Source organism: Anoplopoma fimbria, chromosome 11 (assembly GCF_027596085.1).
Source record: "Anoplopoma fimbria isolate UVic2021 breed Golden Eagle Sablefish chromosome 11, Afim_UVic_2022, whole genome shotgun sequence".
NCBI classification, from domain to species: domain Eukaryota; kingdom Metazoa; phylum Chordata; class Actinopteri; order Perciformes; family Anoplopomatidae; genus Anoplopoma; species Anoplopoma fimbria.
The window spans coordinates 23,073,861-23,096,359 of NC_072459.1; the positions used below are offsets into that span (position 1 = coordinate 23,073,861).

At 44.0% G+C, this 22,499-nt stretch overlaps 1 protein-coding gene across 1 annotated transcript in view; it reads right to left on the reverse strand.

Annotated features, from left to right (window-relative positions):
- Positions 1-22,499, reverse strand: part of grin2ba (glutamate receptor, ionotropic, N-methyl D-aspartate 2B, genome duplicate a) — an 80,119-nt gene that overhangs the window by 25,999 nt on the left and 31,621 nt on the right. Inside the window, exons 2-4 of the mRNA XM_054607748.1 lie at positions 15,511-15,654; positions 14,925-15,195; positions 8,246-8,438 (exon numbers count right to left, since the gene is read on the reverse strand). Coding sequence (XP_054463723.1) covers positions 8,246-8,438; positions 14,925-15,195; positions 15,511-15,654 — 608 coding nt within the window. The remainder of the gene's footprint in view (positions 1-8,245; positions 8,439-14,924; positions 15,196-15,510; positions 15,655-22,499) is intronic.

Consider the following 22,499-nt stretch of genomic DNA (forward strand, 5'->3'; position numbering starts at 1 on the left):
GTTGAAAATGTGGCTACATCACTTGTAAATCAGTCTTGTTATGTCCCACTGACAAATCATAAAGCGAGCTCTGTAGAGAGAGGCAAAGAAAGGATGCAAAAAAATATGCAATGCAATTTGTATCATGGGTTAAAATTTTACGTAAAAGAATCAAACAAGTACCAGCCCATATGATACACCAACAGCAGCTTGTCATATCACTGTGTGTTGGTGTGTGTGTGTGTGTGTGTGTGTGTGTGTGTGTGTGTGTGTGTGTGTGTGTGTGTGTGTGTGTGTTTGTGTCTGGCTCCGTGTGTCTGCTTCAGTCGGTGTGTTCTGTGTGGCGCAAAAAGAGAAACGGAGAGAAAGCAGCATTGTTTCTGTCAGGTGAAATCATTTCACCTCCCTTCAAGTGAACACAACACACACACACACACACACACACACACACACACACACACACACACACACACACACACACACACACACACACACACACACACACACACACACAACACTGTATTCTCTTGCAGTGATTATGGTGTATGTGCGTGGGAGTGTGTAAGTGTGTGTATATGAGAACAGGAATGTTTATGTCAGGGGAACTCAAATCACTTCACTGTCATCCCACACACAGACACACACAGACACACACAGACACACACACACCACACACTTTCTCTTTAACTCTCTCACTCCCTCTCTTCTACCCTATCTCTTTCGCTCTCTCTGGCTGTTTCCATGGAAACACTGCCTCAAAACCGTGCACAACATATATATGTAGATGAATATATATAAATAACAAAAACAAAGGTGCATGTGTCTGATGACTTGGTGTGCTGATGGGGTCTGTCAGCGGCGGACTGGGACAAGTATCAGGACACACTATCACCAGCAGATCCAGTTTGTCTTTAACTGCTGTGTTCTCCTCTAGAGAGCGACGATGCTTACTGTAGCTCCACCTAAACGCTACACACCACCTCACTGCTGCAGATCATTATGTTTTACCTTCAACCCCGTCTGACCTTTAAGCTGGAACAGATCAGACCTGGAGGTTTAAACCTGAAGGAAGCCACGCAGAAATATAATAGTCTAACTCAAATGTTTTTTTTCTTTGATCTATTAATCTATGTATCTTCTATGCATCTATGCAGTACCTACGCACTCCATAAGGGAGTGACTTGTGTAACAATCCAGGAATTACTCTATTGCCGGCTTCCTTACTCTATTTCCTGTATTAAATATTGATATTTTCAATGGGCTGTGATGAGCAGAATCATCCAGCATCATAGCATCTCATGCAGCCCCATGTGTCCGGCTAACCGCCCCGTCCTGTAGAGCCTTGGCACTGACACAAAGTGCACAGAATCTGCTGCATAAATCATAAGCCATTTACAAAATGACATGACGCTGCGCCCCCTTTAATCTTTACTAAGCAAGCTTTTGTTACGTGCAACAATGTGGGGCCTTTGTGTGTCTCTGTGTGTGTGTGTGTGTGTTTGTGTGTATGAGTCCTATACACGTCGACGGCAGTAACAGAGCGAAACACAAGCATATGTGTGTTGCCATGGCGCCCACAACCACTGTGACTTCCAAGCCAATCTGGTGGGTTACTATGGAAACGGTAATCTCACAGAGGGTGGGAGGGAAAGAGAGACAGACAGAGAGCGAGAGAGAGAGAGAGAGAGAGAGAGAGAGAGAGAGTGTGAGTGAGAGAGGTGGGATTCAAAGAAAAAGAGGGAGCGGATGGGAGATATTACTACCAGACTGCAACGCTCTCTTCGCTCTTCTCCCATCACACACTGCGTTTACAGGAGGGCACTCTGTGTTCCACCCATGTGACCACATCCGCTCTCCGTCACCTCGTCTGAACTCCCTGTATCACCACCAGTCAAACTGCACACACATGAGCCTGCACACACTTAAAACAGTAAGCACAGCGCATCCACATCCCGAAGCTGCACCAGTCGGTCCTCTAATGGGCCACTGAGCAGGTCCGCCGGGGCAGCTGGGTATTTAGTACGTTGCTTAAAGCGCGGTGACAGATTCACGGCTTCCGTTGTCATGCTAGAGACACAAATAAACATGTGAGCCCAAACCTACACCCACTCCATCTGTTTTCTACAGTATGTGTCATGAGATGGCATTAAGTAACGTGATTGCTAAGAATGCTATGCACACATCCACCCACCCACTAAACCCCCGTGTTTAGATGTCCTGTCGAACCCGTCAATTTCCAGCCCAAACTAGTTTCTAGGAGACTACATCTCAGCCGTAATGTACAGGAGGTGGATTGAAATTCTAACAGCAGCAGCAGCTGTCTCCACCTGGTGACACTGACTCAACAGTAACAATACCCACTTCATAAACTGCCTCGTCTTTTTGCAGCTATTTTCGAGGAATCTTTTCTATCCAATGTCTTTATTTTTTTGTAATTTTTTGGGAAATTCTTGCCATTGTAAATCAGAACAACTTAGTGCATGGCACACACACACACACACACACACACACACACACACACACACACACACACACACACACACACACACACACACACACACACACACAAACTCGCCATGCTAACTCCATGGCCTGACACAGATACGTTTTAGCGCATGCTCTGGTGTGAATAATGGAGGAGATGTGTGAAATATTGATAAGTCAGTTTTAATAAATTAACCCTGACATGAATTAGTCATGAGTTACACTCCTTAGCAATTACTGTGGTGCAATGTACTTATTGGGTTTGTAGAGGAGGAATCTATATGGGGGATGATAACATGCCCCAAATGGCCGACAAAAAATAATACTGTAGCTTTGCTGCGTGTACACTTGGGGGTATACAGTGTGAATGTGAGGGGAGGTGAGAAATTGTTGTGTGTGTGCATGTGTGTGTTTGCACACGTATGCATCTAGTGGTGTGTGTGTGTGTATTCTGACATGGGAACTGAATGTGTAAACAGTGTAATAAATTGTGCTAATGGGAAGAGAGCGGAGAGATGACAAGGCAGGAAGAGAGAAACAGAAAGCAGGGAGGGGACTGGGAGCATTTGATTTATTGTTGACAAATGATGGACAGCATTTAATTAGAAGTAATGATTGTGAAATTAATATGAAACGACAGTCCTAAAACTGAGTGTATTCTCTGCATTTCAGAAATAGTTGATAAAGCACTTGAGGATTCTTCTCTTTGTTTTACTTATTTTGGAACATTTTGGTAAACAACTTTAAAAGCCTTAAAGGACCAACCTAAATTATAAGAAGAAAGTATTATAGTAGCCTACAGAAAAATTAATAGGGCGGGGGGGACGCAGAAAGGGCAGCAAAGAAGAAAAAAAGAGACAATAGTGTTATATAAACAGGAGAAACAATGAAGATGTGAGATAAAATAAAGAAGAAAAGAGAATAAATCTTGCAGAGAAAAAGAGACCTAGTGACAGAGACAGAGAGACTGTGATATAAATAAGAAACGGAAGAGTGAAGAAAGAGGTCAGGAGCATCCTGACCTAGTTCTAATCAAGCCCCATCACAAAGAGGTACCTTTTAAAAAGCCTCCCACTGGCCTGCCCCATAAACGCACACCCTCAGCTGGCTTTTATAGACTGAAAAACAGTTCTCACACAAACACACACACACACACAGGTGGACTCACTGTCCGTTGAGCTGGCACACACTCATCCCTCGGCTCGATAGGGTCACAGTGCTGCCTTGGAGTGTGCTGCACGCACGCGCGTACGCAGAGCGCTGCACACACATGCAAACAAACCCATGCGCGCTATTGAAAGCCTGGCCGGGGCCACAGAAGTTCAAAAAAATGTCCACAGAGCTTAAAAGCACTTGACACCTTTCCAACTCCGAGCTCATTTGGAACCTGTCCACGTCTGGCAAGGTCAGGGCCGCTGTTGTCAAACTCATGATTCTCACACTGTTGTGTATTGCTCAACAGTGGTCTGTCTCTCTCTCTCGCTCTCTCTCGCTCTCCCTCTCTCTCACCCTCACTGTGTCTTTTGCTCTCTGCGCTTTTGCTCTCTTCTTCCCCTTTTCTGCTATCTTCATTTGTCAGGCTCATACTGTAGCATTAGCTAGAATGTCACAGTGCTGGCTACAGAGGACTTAATTTACTTAGCGGACTGACGTGTCCTTCTCTTGTGGTATTCTGTGAAGCTCTAAGGGCTGAACAAGGAAATGCTAAGCAGAGCGGGATCGGCATAATGTATGGCTTATAAAGTCAAGTAGATGGCCGTGACCATGCGGCAGTTCTTCATCATTCAACGGCAGACTGAAATGTAAACTAGATGCGATTTACATATTTCCGTGCATCCCTTACTGACCTAACCCGTTTTGTAATCTGCGAGCTTGAAAGGCATGGGATGTGTGATCAAAACTATAAAGTCATGTGTGATCATCTCCATTAGTCACAATCCCCACCAGAGAGGAAGTATCAGACTGCTCTACACAGCTGCAGAGTAGCTCTGATCAGCGTGGTGAGGCACGTATGTTCTTGCTCTTAACATGCAGCATTTCTCAGAGCGTAAAGTGAATTATCGACGAGTGCCGTCCTCCTTCCTTCCTCCTTCCTTCACCACCTGCTTCAGATTTTCGATGTCCATGTTTTCAAATATTGCAGGTGTAGTGTAAAGTAAAAAAAATCTCCCGTTGTCTGGGATTAAATCTGAAGAGAGGAATAGGCAGAGCAGTTCTGAGTCATGCTCACTCTACAGTTAGACAGTCGTTCTTCATGAATTGAGGAATTTTTTGAGAGGCGGAAGTCACGTCATCAGTGACTCACAACCAGCGGGACTTGCACAGTAACCCGGCTTACTTCTGCAGTTGCCCGGGGATACGAGCAAAGATTGTAGAGTAGCTTGGCTAATTTGAAAAAAAAAAGAACGCATGAAAACTTGTTAGCAAGCGACCAGAGGACCCTTTGCTAAGGTTTTTAAGGAAAAACGTAACGTTTTAGAAATCTCTTTTAAACCCCTCCGGGTAACAAGTATCACTATTACACAACATTTAACCATGACTAGCAAAAAATCCACAAAACCAGCCTGAAAATTAAAAAATGAGTCAATGGACCACAGCCAAATAGTTGTCAGACGCTGGTCGAAGCTGTCCCGGCCAGTCTGCGTTCAAGGGGCGGGAACTCAGCAAGGTGGAATTGTGTAAAAAAAACTGTAACATCCACTATTAACAGTTTCAAAATATCCAGTTTGGAATTAATTCAGATGATCATAAAAAGTGATGCTGATGAAGGGCTGTGAAGGTTAGGAACCATTGCTCTAAACCAAACCCTTACAGTTTTAAGATTAGTCTGACCAATTCCAGTTGCCCGGCTAAATTGATTTTAATGAAGTAATATCTCAGAGCAGAAACTTAGCTTTAGCGATCAAGGCTTTGTTTTTGAGCTATAACCCGTCATTCTTGACTTCTAAGAGTTATTTGTGACTCTGCAGGATTTACTAATGTGTGAACTCCCTGGCAGGTGGCACTGAATATAAGGTTTTCTTGCCCTACGAAAGAGCATTTCGTTTGACTTCCCTTTCGACCCATCTTTCATCTATTCATCCCTTAGTAGTCAACCAACCGGGCAGTGAGGCATCCAGCCCACCGACCAAACAGCCGGCAAGCCAGGTGACCAGCCATTCATTCACTCCCTGGTATATAGACTGTGGGCCAAATGCTAATCTCTTGATTGAACACGTGAAGACAAAGGTTATCGCCAAACAAATTCAGTTAAGGCAGCGAGGGGCAAAGGATCTTTGCGGCGCTCGCGACTGATCTAATCATCAACACAGCTAAGTTGATTATAAAACTGCAGGTCTGGAGCGCAGACAATGGCTGAGGAGGAGCAGAGGAGAGGAGAGGAGAGGAGAGGAGAGGAGAGGACGAGAAGGTGTGAGCAGATAAAACAAAGCAGAGAAACTCTCGACAGAAGAGAATCAAGTGGATCAAAGCAGAGCAGAGAACAGATGAATAAAAGCAGACCAGGGCAGAACAAAGTAAAAGACTACAGGGCAAGAGGTGGACAGAAGGAAGAACATGACGAGCAAAGTAGATAAAAGCAAAGACAAGACCACGGTGAAGTTGAGAAGAACAGAGCAGAACAAGGAAGTTGTATAAACTCCACTGTTATCTCCAAGCGGTAAGCAGCTGTTAAACCAATGCAAAGCTTCAGAGAGGAGCGAACAAGCACACAGGGGTTGAAATGACATCTAAAGAGTTCACTTGGACGGACAACAAAGCTGTGCTGCCTTAGCCAGGGATGCAGTTAAGCTCGGAGCATGAGCGGAAAAAATGATCCACATCCCTAGTACACACTCCAAAAAGGTGTGTTTCTACAGCAGGTGTGTGCTTTCTCCTGCTGCTGTATGAGTGTGAATGTGACAACTTCTGGAGGAATGCAGCAGTGGAATTATGGGAGAGAGCAGAAAGAGACTTTTGTGTCCGTCTGTATGCAAGTGTGAATCACTGCGAGAGGGTTCAATATGGTTTTTTTTCAGTTTGTGAGTGTGAGTGCTGCTTTTAAACCCCCCCTGAAACCATTGAGTAGGAAACCAGACTGGTGTCCTAGAAGACTCCTTAGCACACACAGACTCTACAATACCTACACACACACACACACACACACACAGAGACACACATCTGGCCTTCACAGTCTCTATTTAGCACAATAAAAACACACACAGTACAGCCAACACGCACACAGAGGGGTGGAACTGCCCCTGAATATAATACTGTGCTGAGCTCTTCTGGAGCACAGCACGACAGGGGCTAGTGTTCGTCGACCGAAACGCCATTGGGACCAATTAGGCAGCGCGTGGAGCAAAGCGCCGCCGAAGCGCTGCGCTTCACAACCAGTTCAAAAGGCCTGCTGCTGAGACGGACAGCTGAGGGGGTGGGGTCGGATTTTTTTCCTGAGGAAGGGGGGCCATGTGAAGAGGGGTGTTTGTGTGTGAAGGGTATTATTACATGGGGGGAGGATGATCACAGTATGCAGGGGATGAAGGTGCATGTGTGTGTGTGTGTGTGTGTGTGTGTGTGTGTGTGTGTGTGTGTGTGTGTGTGTGTGTGTGTGTGTGTGTGTGTGTGTGTGTGTGTGTGTGTGAGTGTGTGTGTGTCTGTATGTGCGCGCCAGCATCTGCTGCGTCCGTGCTCATGCTGATCTGTGCCAGGACACATGTCTCGTGTTGATGCCACACTACCTGAACCTGTGCACCTTTTTAAAGCTGCTGTGTGTAGCATTTTAGCATCCATTAATCATTGTCACATTCATTTGGAGACATTAGTGTAATTGTGAACGAATGAGACCACGGCCGATGCACGTGGCCTCTGTGCTGTATTATATATTGTACGCCACAGAGCTAGTTATCGTGGGATGTGTGCAGGTTGCTTTAGGGCAAAAAAGTGAACTTGTTTTAATGCACACCAAGCAGGAAAAATGAACTCAGAGTTTCTCACAATAACAGATACTGAAATTATTTAAAATCTGACAGAGGGAGAGTGCAGACAAGTTTCAGCATTCAACAGGAAGTTGAACTTTGAAATGTGGTCTTCATTTAAAAAAACAAAAACAATGGAATGCCTCAACCAATTCTATAATATTTAAAATACATAAATATTAATTAACTTGATGTAGACAAATTCATTTTTTAACTGCCAACAACTACTAAATAGACATATGTGACCTTTGTCTCAGCTTTAAAGTCAGCATTTTAACACTGAAGATTTCATATATATACAATAATAATAATAATAATAATAATAATATTAATAATAATAATCAATCCTTTATTAGTCCCACAGTGGGGAAATTTACAATTCTCTGCATTTTAACCCATCCCGGAGGAGCAGTGGGCTGCTAAGAAGCGCCTATTTAAAAGGCTTCTTCAATGGCAGTCTTTATTCTTGAACTCCCTTCTTTCTCCAGTTAAGTGAAGCCTCATCTCCTTTGTTGTCCTAAGCGTCCCAAAATCCACTCCACCAGTTCATTATCAACTGGTGCATTCGGCCAGAGTGACAGTGAACTGAGAAGATACCACTCTAATATCTGCTCGTTGAAAATTAAATCAATTACATACATACTATAGAAATTAGCTTAGCTTAGCGTAGCATAAAGACTGGAAACTTAAAAAAAACTGTTAAGCCTGAAGGTAACAAAATCCACTCGCTCCACCACTAAAGCTCACTGAATAACATGGGACTCATGAGGTCACCACTCCTTGGCAACGAGTCCAAAGTGAAACTTTTACAGTCCAGCCTCACTCACCTGAGCACTTCGTTGGGGTTGCCTGAGATGGGGGTCTTCTTGTCCGGAGCCCCGTGACACTCGGACTTCAGCAGGGTGTGAGGTCCGCGGTCCATCACCATGGTAGAGGTTGCCATGGTGATGATGGCCACGCCGTCGCGAACGCGGGCCTCTAGGCCGTAGTCCCACTCGTCGTAGGACACGGAGAGCAGCCCTGCGTGGACGAAGCAGGAAAAAAAAGAGGAGAGAGAAGGATCAGAGGAGGTGTCGAAATAAGAAAGAAAGCAGGATGGGGCAGAGGGATCAGTGAAAATAGATAAAATGAGAGAGGTGAACTGGATTGTATGGGAAAAACAGAAGAGACAGAGAGACAAAGGAGGGAAACTAAAGCGGGGAAGGATGGATCATTCTGTTAGGGTATACACAGTGTACATATTTTGAACACACTCCAAAAGAGAGAGCACACACTACGTGATGACTCAGAGAGCCGGTAGCACTCCCACCCTGCCTCACTAAGCGTCTATCACCTTGCCGTGTTTGTCCATCTGTCTGTCTAAAGCGCTGTCTGTCTCTGTTTGTCTGTACGCCTGTTTATCCGTCCTTCTGTCTGCCTGGGTCCTGTTCTCTCTTGACAATCTGTCTGTTTATGAACAATAATTTGTAAGTTTATGTCCGTCTGTCTGTCTCTCCCGGTGCCCTTCAAACCATCCATCAGCCCATTCAGCTGTTTGTAAGGATGCCCGTCCTTCGTCCACCCCCTCTGTCCCTCTCTGCTGTTGATTATCCTGCAGTGAGTATCCAGGAATAGGACGATTCAGAGATATTTAGATTATTTTTAACCTTTATTTACCCTTGAAAGGCTGACTTAGGACCTGACTTTCTTCAATGTGTTTCATTAATCTTTTTTCCATATTTTATTAATCTAAAATAAAGAAAGAAAAACCCAGAGAAACTCTGTGAGAAGTGTTGATTCACTATGAAACTTAGCCTATTATGCATTTATTCAAAAACGGCTGACATTTTGATAATGAGCACCATTTATATTAAACTGCCGTTATTGATTATATAATTAACTCATGACAAATAGTCAACATTAATTGATGACACACAGCGCATGATGCCCAGCACTGAGCCTTTAGTGCGCAATGTTTATCTCTTTTTAATCACCAATCAGTTAGCTCTCTAGTTCACCGCTGTCAGGATTTTAGCAGCTTGGAGCTAACAGGTGGATTGTCCCTGGGCTATCTCGACTTTCAAGGGGTCTAATTGTTTTGGATCCATTTAAGAAATTGGATATCTTTTTTTTTTTTCAAAATAATTTATGCACGTTGGGTTTCAGGTCACGGGTCCTTATTGGACAGGGTCTAACGTTTTTGAACATGTCAGGGTCGCGACCACCCAATCAACCGTGGAATTGCACTATTAGCACAAATTAGCACATCCAGCGGAGCAGCTAGACACTCAGGACTGTCCTCAAGGTTCACATCAAGGAAGCTGTTACTCTCCTCGCCCTGGTTTGCCCAGCATGACTAATGAACGTTCGCTAAACGCCTACCCTGGTCAGCAACTGTCCAATCATAGAAAGCGTAACTAGATCTGTCTAGCTTTTTCCTCCCGGTTCAGATGGTTGTGTTTTTTTATTTTTTTATAATCTCTCCATAACCGAAAACACTAGAGCAGAAGTGTAAGGAGTTGGTTAAACTTGGGCTGTGCAATATATATTGATATTATATCGATATTATATCCAGATCGTGAAATGAGACTAGATATTGTCTTAGATTAGAAGTGTTGCTCCTGATTTTAAAGGCCGCATTACAGTATATTGATTTTAACTTTCTGAATTTATCAGACTGCTCTAGCTTTTATTTTAATAATAATAATAATAATAATTAAGCCTTTATTAGTCCCACAATGGGGAAATTACAATTCTCTGCATTTGACCCATCCCGGAGGAGCAGTGGGCTGCTAAGAAGCACCTGGGGAGCAACTGGGGGTTAGGTGTCTCGCTCAAGGACACCTCGGCATGTTGACTGTAGAGGTTCGAACCACCGACCTTGTGGTTACGGGACGAGCGCTCTACCTCATGTGCCACAGCCACTCTTTATTTGCCTTTACCCACTTGGTCTTTATATCCACATTACTGATGATCATTTATCAAAAATCTCATTGTAAAAAACACCAAAAAAACAGCCAACCATACAATTCAGTCGCAACATCGGTATCAAGGTATTTGGTGAATAAATTGTGCTTTTCTACATATCCCCCAGCCCGTGTTTAAACTGTGTGTTTAGCTGTTCTAATGTTAGCTGCAAGCATTAGCATGCACAGCTAACTTACTTTGCACCAATCTAACGCAGAAATCTTCCACATTAAAAGCCCTGTAATCTAAACCCTCAGCACCAAGTGACGTCTGAAAATGCCAACTGACTGATCTTCCTGTTTTGGACCCGTCGGACGCCTCTGGGTTCAGGTCACAAAGCTCGAGGTAAAGTACGGACTGCCTTCAAGTCAATTTAACTGCCTTTAATCTGTCCCTCTCTCCGTCCATCAGTGGGTCTGCATCTATCTGACAGAGTATGACCACATGTCAGCCGGTCCACTAACATGTCAGTGGGCAGGAAATAGACAGGCGGCCTGGCAACCTGCCCTCCTCGCGGGGCCTCAGCACTGACAGCTCCGGCCCTTCAGGACCACGTCTAATGTCACACACTGTTGACACTTTCTCACTCACTCACTCACTCACTCACTCACTCACTCACTCACGTCACGTGCTCCTTTTTGCACACTTCACTTCTTTTATTATTTGATGGAGACAATTCTTTTATAGGAAGATGCATGTGTCTGCGTGTGTTTGTGTGTGTGTGCATGCATGTGCATGTATTTGTACATGGTCATACATCTCTCAGGACATGTTTTAGTGTCACAACACAGACATGTCAACCGGCGATGTTATAGCTGAACAGCCCTGTGGCAGCTGTAAAGCCTGGTTCTGGCCTGTGAACTGGCTACTGACTTGGTTTGAAGGCAAATGCTGTCTCCCTGTCACAGACACGCAAATATAGAAGAACAATCACAAAGGCTGCAGACGGAGAGCGTCCATGCGCAGGCAAATTGAGTTGAAGAGCGCTATGGCAGAACTACCGTATCACTGGGTATTTTTGGAAACAGCTTATTATTGTCAGTGATGTCAGATTGGGTGGTTACGTTAGCACAGTGTGTGCAGCAGGAGTGTGTAACTGATCAGGAAGAATAGAGACAGAAAAGCTGTAAGTAAGAAAGAGAGAGAGAGAGAGAGAGGGACGGGGAGGAACAAGAGGGACGGAGTGAGCAGAGAGAAAAAGTCAGGCAACAGCAGAGACACAAAGATAAAGAAGCAGAAGAAACAGAAAAAAAGGGAGTTGAGAGCTAGGAGAGAGTCAGAGGAGGCTGAAATAGTGAGATAGAAACAACAGAGATGCGAGAGAACAACAGCATGAAACAAGGAGGAAAGGGAAAGAAGGAAGAGAACGGGAGGAGAGATGGTTCCCCAGAGCGCCACTTAAGGAAGGCATCAATGGAATTACCCGTGAGGATTAGTGGCTCTTCATCACACATGGTACAAAAGTGTGCCTAGTAAGCAAATTGCCGCGCCCCGACACGCTATGCCACGGTGTCCTTTCGCTCTGTGTTAGCTCAGAAGTTGGTGTGGTTGACTGCCACTACAGGCTTCATGTGGCTTTGATGATGCTGAGGTGGAGACTCAGAAATAAGGGGTTTGTTGAATTATTGAGTTCTATGGTTGAATACCTAATAAATGTCTACAAATATAATGCCTGTCTCTTGCTTTTGTACAGCAGAATATTCATACAGGTTAATTCAGGCCAGTATTCTGTTCAAATCTGTCCTTTCTCGAGGGAAATGCATTTGGTCCCTGTATCTAATGAAAGTGCAAGTTTTATAGAAAGTCATGGCTGAAGCTGTTAGGTAACGTCCTACCTTCATGTTCATGTTGTTGGCAGAGGGCAGCATCGACAAGCACAGATCCTGCAGCAGCAGTGCTGTGAGCACAGGCTCAGCCCTCTGCACACGGATTTATACTCGACATCCACTGTTAGATTATTTCTGTGCAAACTGCAACCATGTTTTATAACAAAAAAAGATGCCCTTACAAAAAACACCAACTTTATTTAATCTAAAACAAAATACAAACTATTTAATATCTATCATTTTGTTGTTAATGTTAGATTATAGGCACATTCTCTATCCCATTCATCACGCGTTAAATAAGTGGATGACATTTAGCCCACTATCCGTCATTACGTCCCATAAAATTAATCCCACGATAATTCAAAGCAAACTGAGAGAGGTTTGTTTGTGTCCATCAGCGCAGCCACTCTGCCAGCTCCACTTTGTAATCATCCAGGCAGTACATGAGCTAGTCACGATGATCTCTCTGGAGACATAAATCAAGAGCGGAGTTGTTGTGTGATTTACATAACTGATTTGGTGATACATCAAATTTTATAGAGTGTAACCTTAATTTGGAACAGACAAACTGGCACGCAGACACACAGTTTTGTTCCCCCTGGCCTTCAGGTAAATACACTCTGCCTCCATCGTATGAGCTACACGCAAAAAAAGCCTGAACACACAACCCGTTTCATTACACTCACCCATTATTTTCTCACCCAAATGAAACCGTAAACCAATCGCACATTTCTCAGACAAATGCACGCAGGCAGACATCGCAAAAAAACACACTCACTGGCACACAAACGGGCTCGCAAAACGCACTCCCAACTCCCATTTAGAGTAAATCATCCACGGGTGCCAATAAGGGAGCAGAGGTAAAAAAGTTTGAGTTACGTGCTCCAGCGGCACACCGGTCTCAGGTTCCGCCTGGCAACCATTTCCCAGAAACTGCCGAGGACAGGCAGCAGTGTAATATCTCCCCTTCACTGTAAATCAAGAAGCCAAACGCCAACAAATTATCAGGCTCATATGTCCAGCGTAGATTAAGAACCTGCTCCAAAGTTTTTCTGTCCTACTGAGAGTACAACAGACTAAAGTCGTAAAAAGTTCTATGGTTTCACAGACACTAGCTGTTAGATCCCCACTGTGAGGTTGGCCTTTCCAAAACAGTCTGTCCGACCCCCAAGTACCGAAAGTCCAGTTACATGAGACAGGTGTCCCCGACAGATTGCGTGAGCAGGTTCGCTGGTTGTTGCACCCCAACTTAGATGTCACTTTGGTTCCACATTTGACCTTCAAAGGTTAGAATGACCTCCAGTGGTGTTGAGGGACGGGGCAGTAGTGAGAGACGCTCCCTCACTTGGTATTAGGAAAGGTCAGTTTGTTTTTTTGTCTAGCAGGAAAAATCCTAATTTGGGAAATAACATCTCAAAGACCCCGTGTTGGTTTGAAATAGGAAACGTGAAGGTAAGGTTACTGTACAGCAGGCTAACATCACCACCAGTGATCGGGCAAGAGCACATCCACAACGACAGCAACGTGACATCGCTGCTTCCAAACTAGCCCCTAGTGCTGTTAGCACTGCAACCACAGGCTCCATCCTCACTGATGGAATACAAATGTTCATTCCTGTCTTTGGCATGGTAATTTCACAAAATAAAGTCCACTTAGTAGCCTTTCCTAACAATTTTAATTGCATCTCAGGCTCCATTAGCTGATGATAAAGTTTGTGAAATAAAAAATAAATTGCCTTCTTAAAGCGAGACAATGTAACTTATGAAAGACAAAAGATCACATTCTTCCTCTTACACATGAAAAGCTTCTCACATAATTGTTGGTAATTGATTTTTTTAATACCCCTGCTGACCTCTCTATGTAGGCAGTCATCGTATAGAGAATAGCAGAGAGGAATCAAGATGCAGTTTGAGATCAGACTGAGGCCACCTATGTAGAAAATGCGTGCATTCATGGTACGCTCTTTAGATAAACATCAACCAAGCGCTGTTTATAATGTAATTACTCCACTTACAAAGGGATTAGCATTTGTGCTCAAGGCGAGCAAACATCTTTCCAAACTGAGATTGTGTCAGATAGAAATGGGATCCAATTTGAATTCCTGATTCGGACTCAGTTTCCTGAAGCACTCATATACTCAATGAGTGAATTCAGACCAAAAGACAATTTAATCTCAATCCCAATCAAAGTTTTTTTTAATATAACCTGACCTGGACTGCTTAGGAGTGACACATTGCCATCACGTCACCTCACCTGTCATTTTTTTTTAAAAACAAGCACTTGAGGATCAGTAGTCTAAAAAATAATTGTTCATTGTATTTGAGAGAAGCCAGAGAACAGGGTGCATCATTTTTAACCAGACAGTAACGCCACTGCAACACCAAACATCTTAAACCAAACCGTCTTCAGAATATGGAAGTAAGAACCACAAAACTTAACCATCTGACACAACGTTAAATCAAGCTACCAGGATTATACAGTAAAAATGAATTGGACACCAAGACTGGGCAGTGACTCAGCATTTTCAACCATGAATACAGTGAAAAAGTGCACCAGAGCTGACTAATTGACACTTAGATCAGTACGTCTGCCTGGAGCCCAAGTTTGAAGACATGGTTACAAAACAATGGTTAACGCAGAAATATGTTATGTGTTTGCAGTTTGGAGGTTTTTTTTATCTTAATTATGAATTGCAAGTGGAATTGGAGTATCCCTGCAATGGCAGATTTCTTACCTGTGGGGAACTCTGCAGGCACTACAACAGTGTCTCCAGCTACCAGCGAGGGCACAATCCATGTGTAGCCGTAGCCAGTGATCCCGACAGAGTGGGCCACCTCGAAGATGGTGTTGGCCTCCTCTTTTGTGCAGTAGAGGAGAATGACGGGGCTCCCGAGCTTCTTCAGCTGGTTCTGGATCTTCGAATCTCCATCATCTACGGACATGTCAAGCAGCAAAACCTCCTCCAGCTCCCAGCCCACGAAGCTGTTCTCGATGGTGCTGCGGACCTGGATGGGACGGACGGAGAAGAGGCTGATCAAAAGACAGAAGAGACTCGTACTATTTCAATGTAATTTGGTTTTATAGTCATTTTTGCATTATCACTTTTCATTATCAGTTCAGAGGTCCAATGTTGGGCTCCAGTGAATGCTTAGCAAACCTGACTCTAGTTATTAAAATAATAACTATATATATTTTGGATATATATATATATCCAAAATATATATAGCTATCATAACAGGGCTGCAATATTTCTATTGTGACACTAAAGTGCCTTCAGGTCCTGATTATTTGTGCGTGTCATCTCAGCTGAGTGCCGTTACCTTGGTGACAAAGTCCTGGTACCCCGGGTAGTACGTGGTGACTATGGAGAAGATGTACCAGTCGTACTCCTCCATGATGTTTAGCATGACCGAAGCCTGCTGCTCGATGGAGGGGCCAAACTGGAAGAACATGGAGTCGTCATCCTGGAAAAGAGCAAAGAGACAAGAGGAACAAAGAGTGTGAGCGGTTGCGTAACAGCACTGGCTTGAACTTTAATTTAGCCGGCTCTACACACAGAGGAGAACAGATACTACTTAAAGGACGGCGGTGGTTTTGTAACATTATTGGTGGGAACATTAATTTAGCTGCCTTTATTCTCCCGCTCGCAGAGGGAGAAAGGCGAGAGGACACCAGTGGGCTTGTAATGATACCGGTCATGATTTTCATTAGTTGCCTTTATGACTCCTTTAATGAGTTTGCACACGGGGGTGGCTGGAGAAAATTCTGGGGACTCAAAGCTGCCGTCCTTAAACCTCATTGATCATTTTCATCAATTTGCTTTATGACAGCTGTGTTGGAACAACGCAATCTCAATGTAACCTGCGAGGTGCTAGATATTAAGACTATGAGTATATGAGAGATGGCAAAGACACACACACACACACACACACACACACTGGACATAAAACACTCACTAACTCCCTTCCTCTTGAGAGGCTAAATCTAAATATGAGAGATACAGAATGTACAGCAGACACAGCACGCCAATAAAATTCGCTCACAGGCTAATATCAAGCCTCCCCACCAGTGTCGAAATGGAATATTGAGCTGGACAGAAGAAGAGGAGGAGGTGAGAAATGCTAGTCTAGACAGGACTCTGCAGTCCTGCGACATGAGCTCGTTATTGTGCATGGGTGAGCCCAACTCCTGCATGCACACTGCTGTGTTTATGTTCTTGGATACTCATGCTTCTAATGTGGAAAAATTCTATGAATGAGAAGGATTTTGTTGTGCATTTTTCGATTGTAGACTGTATGTGAGTGGAGTCGGTTGTAGCTCTCTGGCTCCTCAGGACTCTCTCCGCGCTTCACTCCACATCAAAGGCTAACCTGCGCCTCCCAGGGGATTCACACGGGTTGATCCGCTGCCTTGTTTCTGTATTAATGAGATTGGGGCCAATGCCATCTAGGTGGCATGTGGAGAGCTACAATGCGCAAGGGGGGGAAATGCTCTCGCAAATAATGTGCTTCATCCGCGAGGCTGAAAACATGTCATTATCGTCCCGTGCTGTGTGAAGTGTGTAGCACGTGCATTTGAGTTCAACGCGGAGGCCATGTTTTCAAAATCGTGAAATAATGATGCGCTCAGTTGGATCCTTTTGTTCCTCAACTTTCTCTGCTTTCCTTTTCTCTCTCTCTCTCTTCGCACTCCATCCATCTCTTCTCTCCGCTCTGCCGTCCCATTTCCACCAGTGGAATTACTGCCGGGGCACAGTTATAATTGAATTTCCAGATTCGCGCTCTCCCGCTCCACCCTTTATCCTCTATACAGCGCCCCGCCACCCCGCCACACTGTCCCCCCCCTCGCACCCACCATTTCCTCTGGCTTCCTCTCTCTATCTCTCTCTTCTTAAGAACAGTATTAATGTACTGTCCAACACACTGATTCAGAGCGCCAGAGGTCTGCAGAGTTTTCATTAGCCTTTGAGAAAAAATACATGCTAAAAGGAGAACAAGACAGAAGCGGGGGAAAGAAGGCGGGGGAGAGATATTGTGGTAAAAGAAAAAAAGAAGAAGAAAAAAAAGTCACTGGTGGGAGCGTGGTTGAATGATAAGAAACCTTTTGTGGAATGAAGTCCTGCTAAGCACCTCTCTTTATTTATAGCAACAATAATTAGGGTCTGGCCACATTATCACCTCTGTTGGCAAAATGTGATCGTTTAGTGAGTATTAAAATTCCCAGAGGGAGTAAGCGGGCCAGCGAGTCAGTCGGCCAGACGCAGGAAGCCGGCCAGCAAGGATTTGAATGCGCTTCTGGGCCGAGTTCTCTGTGGATCCACGGCCTGACGTCAGCGCTGGCTACTGTACACGGACAACAATACGACACAACAACACAATACGGCAGGATGAATGGAGGGTGGAGACGGGGGGAGAGAGATGGAGAGATACGGCGAGAGATAAAGCCGTAGAGGAGGGAGCAGAGAAGAGAAAAACAGAGAGAAACTGAAGGAAGAGAGAGAGAAGTTAAGCAAAGCCAGAATAAAAAGATGGAGATGTCCAAAGAGCAGCGAGGGTGTAGCCGAGATTTGAAGCCTGCAGGGGGGGGATGGAGACAGAGGGACGAATGGGATGAATGGAGAGGAAGAGGGCAGGCTGGCAGACGGCTGTGATCCTGTATACGGAGCGGCTGAGCAGTGAAGGGCCAGGGAAACTGAGGTGTGTGTGTGTGTGTGTGTGTGTGTATGTGTGTGTGTGTGTGTGTGTGTGTGTGTGTGTGTGTGTGTGTGTGTGTGTGTGTGTGTGTGTGTGTGTGTGTGTCAGGCAGTCAGCCAGCCATTTAGGCAGGAGGAGGCTAAGCCTGAGTTGTTCAACCACAGTGGACCGGTGCTGTCAGAGAGAGGAAGAGGAGCGACGGGACACATGCGTGCATGTGAATGTGTGTTTCCATGTTTACCAGTTTGTGTGGTTTATATGTCTGTATCAATGTGTGTGTGTGTGTGTGTGTGTGTGTGTGTGTGTGTGTGTGTGTGTGTGTGTGTGTGTGTGTGTGTGTGTGTGTGTGTGTGTGTGTGTGTGTTGTGTTTTGTGCCTCTAATTTCGCCTGGCTGCGCCAGCATGTCCGTATTTGTGAAGGTTTGGGCTCAGTAGGGATCTCTCTTACATATGTGTGTGTTCTCTCTCTGTGTGTGTGTGTGTGTGTGTGTGTGTGTGTGTGTGTGTGTGTGTGTGTGTGTGTGTGTGTGTGTGTGTGTGTGTGTGTGTGTTTCCCATGGTTGACGGGCCCTGGTCTGCCCCAGAACCTCCAAATGAGTGCACTCACACACTCCTGGAGCAGTTATTTGACTTGGAGGGGAGAGAGAGTCAATAACTCAGGTATTTCAATTACACACACAGGGGCACATCAGTGACTGCAAAAGAAATAGACCCACTTCTAATCTTGCTCAGGAATATGCACACACACACACACACACACACACACACACACACACACACACACACACACACACACACACACACACACACACACACACACACACACACACACAAACTTCAATGGCTTTAAACACAGACGGCCACATTCTCACATAAACACATATACACACAATTGTATGCAGACACACAAGCACACACACACACACACACACACACACACACACACACACACACAGCTGCATGCAAAAGCAACCCTCAAATAGAAGAGTGCACTCAAACACACACAATACAAGACACAAAATGACAAATCACGACCGCAATCACTGACTAATACTGGCGTGGCTTTAGACACACACAAGCACTCACACACACTTGATACACACACACACACACACACACACACACACACACACACACACACACACACACACACACACACACACACACACACACAAACACACACACACACACACGTAACAGCACGATAAAACATCACGACTCGCTAAACTGCAAAGTGTGTTGTACACTGATCACATAAAGCAAACAAACGGGTACTTGGGAACACGCTCTCACAGACTGCATTTTAATACATACTGAGTTCAAATGTAAACACAGGAAACCCAACAATATAATGTGCATTCAATGTGTTTTGTATATGCTTAAATACCAAAGGTCCTCATGGTTACACCCAAATACTAATCTCTACAAACAGATATCTGCATATAAATGCAGAATCCAGAGGCATCTGGGCAGGATTTTATTAACGGTGTTTGTAGTCTGAGGCCCGGGCACTTGGCCTTACATCTGTTATTCAGATACCGGTGGCTACACCTTGAACCCCAGAGATATCGTGTGTTGCCCCCGGTGGCTAAATAGTCATCAGACCTGATAGCCGATGACTTCCAAGATTGCCTGAGACCTGATCCATATCAAGGTCCAGGGTGTAGTTGGTTAGGAAGAGTCTCCTTTTACTGCAATGGGCCTGTGTGTCAATATGTCTCCGAAAAATGTAACATATATAAAAAAATATATAATGGATTTGTGGACCTTGATTCACAGATATTAAATTGGTTCAAATATTATCATCTCATCGTTCGGTCGGCTACAGAATCTTTTTTTGTTGGTGAGGGGGAATAGGACTTTCTTTATATAACTTCCTTAAAGTATAAATTATTTATCTTGTAATTAGTTTATATGTCTTTACAATAGTTCTTAAGACATTATTATTATTATTATTATTATTAATAATAATTATTATTATTAATTATTTATTTTGTATTGTTACTATTACTATAATGATTATTATTATTTTATTATTAATATTTATTTTAATATTACTATTGCATTATTACGAATACAATTAATACTATATTTCATTTTGCTGCTCTTTTCAATCCCATGACTGAATAAGGTATCATGACATCATGCTGCTGTTGGTGTTCTCTCTCTATGACGTTTATTTTGGGTCTAATGCATTTTGGATCGGGTTTGAATATCCTGGTTTTATTTGGATCGGGTAAGACTCTAGATGGATCTCTATTTTTTGAAATACTAAGTCATTCACTCAGGCGATTTCAGTAAGGTAATCTTTCGACATCTAATAATTATTTATTTTTTAAAGTGGGATGAACCATTATAAAAAGAAAGAGGCAAATCGTTGTGTTATTTTAAGATAACTACATGGATCAGAGTGGATTACACCTTCCATGTGTTGTGATTAGCTGTGCTGAAATACTGACATCACTTACAAGAACCACCACAGATAATGTGGGTTAATGTTGTATACTTCTTAATTGGCCCATAAAAAAGTCACAGCTTGTCATTCTCTTAGCAACAATATTAATTTCAAGCCATTTTTAATAAACCAAATAGGTATTTCTTCTTTGAGATGCAGTGCAAGTGGAAGAGAGACAAAGACTGAGATAGAAAGGTAGAGCAAGTCAGAGAGAGATGATGGTGTCTGTTGCTGGGAGGTTTTTGGCAATGCATATTTCTATCCTGCCTAAAAAGGCTCCTTTGAACTTGAGTGGGGCGGTTGGAGGGGCGGGTGGGTGGGGGGTTGCTATTGACTGCTGCTGCACTGCCTGATGGAGAGAGAAGCCAGAGAATCAGAGAGAGAGAGAGAGATGAATAAGAGAGAGCTGGAGTGGGAGATAAAGCAGGAGGAAAAGGAGGGAACATCTGGCCTTCGCTTGAATATAGTGAATTTAAAAGACAGTGGGCAGGAGATAGAAACTCAGCCCAGCCACAGGCACACAGACACACACACACACACACACACACACACACACACACACACACACACACACACACACACACACACACACACACACACACACACACACACACACACAACACACATTCAAGCACACATACTGTCCTCAATTGCATTCATTCCAGATAAAGCATGTGAGAACGAGCCGCCATCGCCACGTGCGCTGAAATTACGTATTGATGACAAGCCTGTCATCACTCTCTGTCCCCTCGCTCGATCACTCGCGCTTTTTCGCTTCACACACACACACACACACACACACACACACACACACACACACACACACACACACACACACACACACACACACACACACACACACACACACACACATTATATACTTATCATCTCTACCTCAATTAAACCTCCCCTCACTCTCCTTCCCCGCTACTTCGCTCTTCTCGTGCCTCATCATCACATTTCTTATCATGGAAGCCTACTTATCTCTAATCAAACACACACAAGCTTAATTAGCTCGCACATTTGTCAGACCATCGTCTAATTAACAGTGACCTTATTTTAAGTACTTTTTGAGCCTTCATTTAAAAAAAAAAAAAAAAAGCACAGGTCTTCATTAAAGTATTTGACTAATTTTGCCTCGACATTCTGATTGCAGTGTGGCTATCGTGCCTTTTCAAGGGCTTTAAAGGATGAAGAGAAATAAACTTAAATCCCAAAAGAAACTGGATGTGGACAAATTTAAATGGGAGAGGTTGTTTGGTTTCTTGACAAAATCAGACAGTGTCTGAATGAAAGTTAATACCACTTAACACACACGCACACACACACACACAGGCGCGGATCGTTTCTCTCTGGCCCATTTCTGCTCTAAGTTTAGCAGCCGAACCCACCGAGGGGCCTCTGCAGTCTGATGCTCTCCCTGCTGCTGCTCTTGTTTGTCCCCTGGTCCTTGTAGAACGGTAATAGCTCTCTCTCTGAGTGTGTGTGTGTGTGTGTCTGAGTGTGTGTGTGTGTGTGTGTGTGTGTGTGTGTGTGTGTGTGTGTGTGTGTGTGTGTGTGTGTGTGTGTGTGTGTGTGAGTGTGTCTGGTTGAGTTAGGCTAAGGAGACTAAATAAGGTGGCTGGAGGGAAGGGTGAGCCTGCAACATGTATGCGTGTGGTCTGGCTTTTATATCTGTGTTTTATGTCTCTGGAAATGTGTGTCTGAGGGTAAGTGATAAATAATGAGGTGGAAAGTGAGTGACTACATTTTGTAGGACCTTGTAGATACGCAGTGACATAAACTGGCTAAGCAGACAGGAGACTCTGTGGATATGCTCAGCTTTAAAAGTGTTAGGAGGATGGAGCCTTTTTTTTTTGCCTTTTTAAAAAACTAAAGTGTAAGTAATGGATTAAAATGTGATTATCTGCTCTAACTCGAGCTGCAAATGTTATTTTCTTCTTCATGAATATGATTTCTTGGCATTACGCCTTCATTGGGATGACGTGCCTTAGCCATTCGACCACCAGGGCACTCTACTTCTTACAGAAGTAATAAAGCATTTCATCATCTGAGTACATTTTATAAGAAAACATGTCTCACCATTGTTTTGTTTTCAAGACCCTGCTCATGATAGAGAGACCTAGAGAGAGTATCAAAACGTTTCCAGTCAAAGGATACA